Source organism: Nanorana parkeri, unplaced genomic scaffold (genome assembly GCF_000935625.1).
Source record: "Nanorana parkeri isolate BGI_ZX_2015 unplaced genomic scaffold, ASM93562v1 scaffold293, whole genome shotgun sequence".
In the NCBI taxonomy this organism is placed as follows: domain Eukaryota; kingdom Metazoa; phylum Chordata; class Amphibia; order Anura; family Dicroglossidae; genus Nanorana; species Nanorana parkeri.
Genome location: NW_017306561.1, coordinates 495,888 through 502,071, shown reverse-complemented (window position 1 = coordinate 502,071; position 6,184 = coordinate 495,888). Strand labels below are relative to the sequence as shown.

General features: G+C 44.9%; 1 protein-coding gene across 1 annotated transcript; it reads left to right on the top strand.

Annotated features, from left to right (window-relative positions):
• The first annotated feature begins 771 nt into the window (after positions 1 to 771).
• On the top strand, positions 772 to 4,170 carry EMC6 (ER membrane protein complex subunit 6). The gene is made up of 2 exons (XM_018557642.1): positions 772 to 867; positions 3,486 to 4,170. Exon 2 carries the CDS (start codon positions 3,515 to 3,517, stop codon positions 3,845 to 3,847), a length of 333 nt encoding a protein of 110 aa, XP_018413144.1. The 5' UTR covers positions 772 to 867; positions 3,486 to 3,514; the 3' UTR covers positions 3,848 to 4,170.
• Positions 4,171 to 6,184: the final 2,014 nt, after the last annotated feature.

Below are 6,184 nucleotides of genomic sequence, written 5' to 3'. Positions count from 1 at the left end.
ACGAGAGATAACAAGGGAGTGGATGAGTAGTTTTGCAGTTTCATTGGTGAGGAAGGGGCGTATTTTGTAGATGTTACGAAGGTGAAGGTGGCAGGATTTGGATAGGGATTGGATGTGGGGAAGAAAGGTGAGGTCTGAGTAAAGGATGACACCTAGCACCTTGGCATGAGGGGAGGTGGCACCCCAAATGCAGTTAGGAAGAGGCGAGCGTGTCTTCCGTGTTTGCTACATGAGCTTTTTTGCCGTGTTTGGCATGTGTTCAGGACACCATTGAACTCAATGAGGATGCATGGCAAATGCAGCACACACACGCACGTGCGACTGTAATGCACCTTACTGGAACGCCATGGTGTGAATGCGGCCTTAGACACATCAAATGGCATGCACATACATGTTACCCCATGTTTGCACAACAATCATTTAACAGCCAGCTCATGCACACCCTGCCAGCCACCACCTAAAGCCTATAGGCATGATCACTCAACAGAAATGTCATCTCATAGTTTCTTTTAATTTAAAATCAGGAAGAAGAATTTCCAGAGAGAATAATAAAATAATAATAATTATAGTAAACGCTCTGACACAAGTACTGGTCACATTAATCAACAGTAACACGCGAAGTGTCTTCTCCAGCACCAACAGCTGCCGGTCCTGTGACCTAAAAAAAAGCTGCCCAAAGTAAAGATGGCCGGCGTGGCACAAAATAAAATATGGTCTTCTTCCGGCTTGCTGATGGGGTGAAAGGTTACTTCCTGTCTTTAGCAAAAGATGGTGGCGGTCTCCCTGTAGGATCCGACCGGTGGTCTCGGATTAAGACGATACAGTTTGAGGCTCCGGGGTGTCAGCGGGGAAGAGTCCTCCAGAGAGGTGAGCTGTGTGGGGGGCAGAGCCGGGGGTGATAGGTGGTCACGTGGCTGGTACAGCAGAGCATGGCACAGCTCCGAGGAGCTCATTGCCGGTCCTGGCATTGTGTTCCCTTTCCAGTATCTCCGTTTGGCAGTGTAGGCCGTTTTTTACCCCTCAGTGCTTATTCATTCTATGTCCGTACATTGGGCTTATTGTCATTCATTTGTAATGGCATATTCTACCTTTAGCAAAAATGCACCAATATTAAAATAAAAAAGTGCATTTATTTTACCCTGAAGCCTGCAGAGCATTGCAACTGCAACCAGTGGATAAACTGGCGCACTGCTTGGGTTCCTGCAGACCATTCCCCCAGTCCCAGGTCCATACCAAGGTGCTGGGAGAAGTAATCAATGGACTGCAATCATGCAATGCAGTGGCATCACCTCACTTGTGCTCCATTGAAGCAGAACTCTGGGCTCATCAAATCTTAATGAATAGTAATAACTATGCAGCGCTATGGATTAACAGCTGGTTATTGGGTCTAATCTAAAAAATTATATATAATTTTGAACTACCAAGTGGGCATAAAGCTACATAACCTCTTTACTCCAATTGTGCTAATACATATAAAATTGTGAATTCATGTGCCAAATAAGTTAATTGCTTAACAGCAGCTGTATATTAGCTCTTCCAAGAGGCACTCTTCCCCAGAAGTGTCAGGGTATTTACAATTTTTTTTTGGGGGGGGCGGTTTGCTTGCTAAGTACATGTCATTTTTGATGGGAGCAGGGGGCTAGCAAAAAGTAGACCTTCCTTTTGACAAAGAAAATCCACCTTAACATCTATTTCATAGTTCTGAGATCGTACAGGTAGTCCGGGACTATTATAGAAACGTACATGTGTACGGAGGTCCATGTACCACTACATATATTATAATTGGTTTGAACAGAAACTAGAAATAGGTATATAAATAAAAATAGGCTATGGAAGACACACATAGTGCTCAGAATGTAATAATGAGGGGTGCTCACACTTTAACAAAGGGCCAGTTTACTGTCCTTCAAACTTTAATGGGATCAGACTGCCACCAAAGCGAGAGAGCTCCAACAATAGTGGGCTTCAGGCCAGGTGGTTAGTAGGAGTAAAAAATGATCAAATGCCTTTGGTGATTGAGGGGAGAAATAATGCATCCTCTTTACAGTTAATAAAATAAACAGTGCCCCATCATTAGAGTCAGTGAAAGGAATAGTGCCCCATCATTAGTCAGTGAAAGGAATAGTGCCCCATCAATAGAGTCAGTGAAAGGAATAGTGGCCCATCATTAATCCTCTTTACTCCAATTGTGCTAATACATATAAAATTGTGAATTCATGTGCCAAATAAGTTAATTGCTTAACAGCAGCTGTATAACAATCTCACTTAAAAGGACATTAAACCCTGTCACAAGTGTCGGTAATGCTACAGAAATGGGTGACATGCTTTTTTGAATCTGGGTCCAGGAAAGTGCCGTTAAGGCTTTATGGAATTTCCCCAATAATGGTCTCATAAATGTTGCACGGGGCTTTTACTGAAGAAAAAACATCCAAGAACTGTCTCTGCATGTGTACTGTACTGATCATTGTGTAAGCTCACAGGTTAGAACGCCAGTCAGCATATGAGGTTCTATATGCTGACACTTCTCACATTAGAAGCTTTCAGTCCTCCACAAAGGGGACAGACTCCATCCAAAACTAAAAAAAAGTTTTGGTTTTAGATGCACTGTAAGGCCTCATTCACAAGAGAAAAGGCCAGCATGCACAGCTGCGTGCACGGCCGTATTGGGCAGGTGCTGCGTGTGATTAGTACACAGCCCCTGTCCTTTTTTTATGTGAGTATGTGGCCGTACGCCGCCCTACACTCAAGTCCATGTGGGTGAGCGTACTTGTACGCTGACGGAATGGATTCTGTCTGCGTCCGAGCTGGGATTCTGGCCGCGTACTCCCATAGAGCTGTATGTGCTGGCCTTTTCTCGTGTGAATGAGGCCTATATCTAAAGCCAAAACATATTATGTGTTATCACCAGAACAGTTGTCCCTTTTGGAAGATTGGTCAGTTGTCTCTCATCACTCTCTCCTTGTGACATTGGTCACCAAAACAAATACACAGGGTAATTATGTCAACTAGGGACACAGCAATAAAAACCTGTTAGGGCATCTAACCCTATCCCACGGTATTCAAAATTTAAGAGTTTGGCTTTAGATGCACTTTAAAGCTGAACTCCGGGCACAAAGGATATACAAAGGTTATTCATTGACCTTGTGTGCATAAAATGCCTTTGCAGCCCCATTTATTACCTTGTAAAAGTAGCAGTAATATCATCACTGTGCTGTACATAGCCTGTGCAGAGAGCAGTGGGAGCAGGTCCTACCCACTACAGGTTACAAGATTCAAATAGAAATATACTTACTTTTATATATAAGCAATATTTGCTAATCCCGAGTTCAGCTTTAAATGTACTAATATGAAGTGCCTCTGCTAAAAGATGAATTCTGATTGGTGGGAATGAGTTCTTGCATACCATGAGGCTTCCTTCTGCATTGCTGAATAATTGTCAGACTGTTCTTATACCCTTCACCTCATTATGCTTTTCTGTCTTATAGCTGTATCAGGAAGCCATATACTTGCAGCGATGGCTGCGGTAATGCTGAAGAGAGAAGGGCCCCTGTTCATCAGTGAATCTGCAGTTCGGGGGAACGCTGCGGTCCTTGATTACTGCAGGACATCTGTCTCTGCCCTGTCTGGAGCCACGGCTGGGATCCTTGGATTGACGGGCTTGTACGGCTTCATCTTTTACTTCCTTGCCTCGTTCCTCCTCTCCCTGCTCTTGGTATTAAAGTCTGGACGGCGATGGAATAAATATTTCAAATCGCGGAGGCCGCTGTTCACTGGTGGGCTTATTGGCGGCTTGTTTACCTACGTCCTGTTCTGGACCTTCCTTTATGGCATGGTGCATGTATACTGAAATCCTGCCTTCCAGAAACAGTCTTTTTAATGGAATTCATGGACTCCCACCCAATGGTTCATCAACTAGTCAGGTTTAGTTTTTAAATTAATGAAATTATTGCTTGGTTAATAGTAACTTAAAATTATAGTTTTTTCCTTAATTCAGTTCATTATAGGCTTCTATATCCCGTCTGTTGAGCAGCAACTTGCAAATGATTGACGAGAATATGATATATGAAAGTCTTAAATACATGCAGTAGTTTATATGTTGGCACACAGACTTGTACAACTAATACATTGCCATTGTCCTCATTGTTCAGTAAAAGAAATCTGCTGCTATTTATGTGAGTTGTCTTACATTCTTTGTATCCTTTTATTGTATGTATATAAAATGGCAAAATCATCCTTCTGTGAAATCATAAGGCTACATTTACACCGGGCGTTCTGGGATTCCTACGACAAGAACCTACAGATTCCTGCTGATTTCCCTTTCCGATGTGGCTGATGTACCCATTTGGGATAGATGATTGTCGCTGGATGCATCTATCCTGTGTCCAGTGATAATCTTCTTTCTCGAGCTGCATGTAATCCTACCATGTATGGTTACATGTAGACTGCCGCTGACAGATGCGGCCACTTGCCATTTACTTCATTGGGTAAAGCAGCCATCTGAATGGGGGCACCTAGGATTCCTTCTGCAGGAATCCCAGAACAGGGCATAAGTCCCCATGTGAAAGGAGCCTAAGGATATAAGCCTGCTGGAGATTTCAGTAAGCTTCCCAAAACATTGACCCAAAGGTATCTTGGGGGTCTATTTATATCTTCCGCCCAGCCATATGCTGGATGAATGCTGTTTGAAAGGCATTCCTGCCACTCGATGGAGCCGAGGAGCATAAGACATTTCCTATGCTCCATCCAGTGGCGGGAATGCTGTGTAAACGGCATTCACTAAATCTGTGGCTGGGCAGAAGATTTACAAATCGGCCCCTAGTGTCCGCTATACAAAGTAAGGCGTTACATCAACCTTTCTAAACATTTTTCACTTTTGAGGAACGGATCTAGATGTATTGTTTTCTCCGTAAAATTAAAATATGCATCTGAGGTAATGCATATGGACCATATTTGACGCTGTGCACATATAAATGTTGGTGCTAGTGTTTGGGCTTGAGCCACCTGCATCCTAGCAACCAAGGATAAAAGGCAGCAAAAAGCCACCTACGACCTAGCAACTAAGGATGCTAGGTGGCAGTAGCTACCTGCATCCTAGCAACCAAGGATAATAGGCAGCAAAAAGCCGCCTGCGTCCTAACAAGGATGCTAGGTGGCAGTAGCCGCCTGCGTCCCAGCCACTAAAGACGCTAGGTGGCAGTAGCCGCCTGCGTCCCAGCAACTAAGGACGCTAGGTGGCTGTAGCCACCTGCGCCCCAGCAACTCGGGACGCTAGGTGGCGGTCCTGCGCCCCAGCAACTAAGGACGCTAGGTGGTGGTCCTGCGCCCTAGCAACTAAGGACGTTAGGTGGCAGTAGCCGCCTGCACCCCAGCAACTAAGGACGCTAGGTGGCGGTCCTGCGCCCCAGCAACTAAGGACGTTAGGTGGCAGTAGCCCCCTGCGCCCCAGCAACTAAGGACGCTAGGTGCGCTTGCGCACACCGGCCCGGCCGGCTTTTATCTTACGAGCATGCTACACACCCGCCGAACATCGTACGATGCTCAGCGGGTTTTCGAACATGTTCCTAAGATAAGTCGTGCGACCTTACAGTAGTAGAGTAAAACAGCAGAAAGGCATCATGGCACACTCACAAAACCAGCATGTAAAACAACATGTCTCACCACTGAGGATAATGACAGAGGTTTGGATACACGTCTTCAGCCGAGGATGTGTAAGCCGCACTGCCGCGCCAAGGCACCTCTTCTAGTGTGGTCCTAACTCTAAACTATGAGAGTCTCCATCTTGGAGCACATGGGGGCAGAAGATATCAAATTGGGTGCAGGCCTGTCAGGAGGATGCCCAACCTCCTTAACCCCTTCGTGACGGGAGACGTACAGTGTAGGTCTTGTCACTTTGTGCCTATATGACTGGCCACGTACACTGTACGTGACGAGTTATATCAGGCTTTGTAATGCCGGTATTTGCTGATTCTCAGCATTTAACAGTCATTCATTAATGTCTCAGTATTGAGGCATTAATTAATGAAATAATTAAGCTTTTTGTAAAAGCTTCTTCCTTTCATTAATGAAAGAATGAAGCCGTTACATGCAAATAGAGGACCGCAATTTGCGATCCCGTATTTGACAGCTCAAAATAGCAGAGAGGCAGCAGTGACTCACCTCACCTCTCTGCTATTTGTTTTGACAG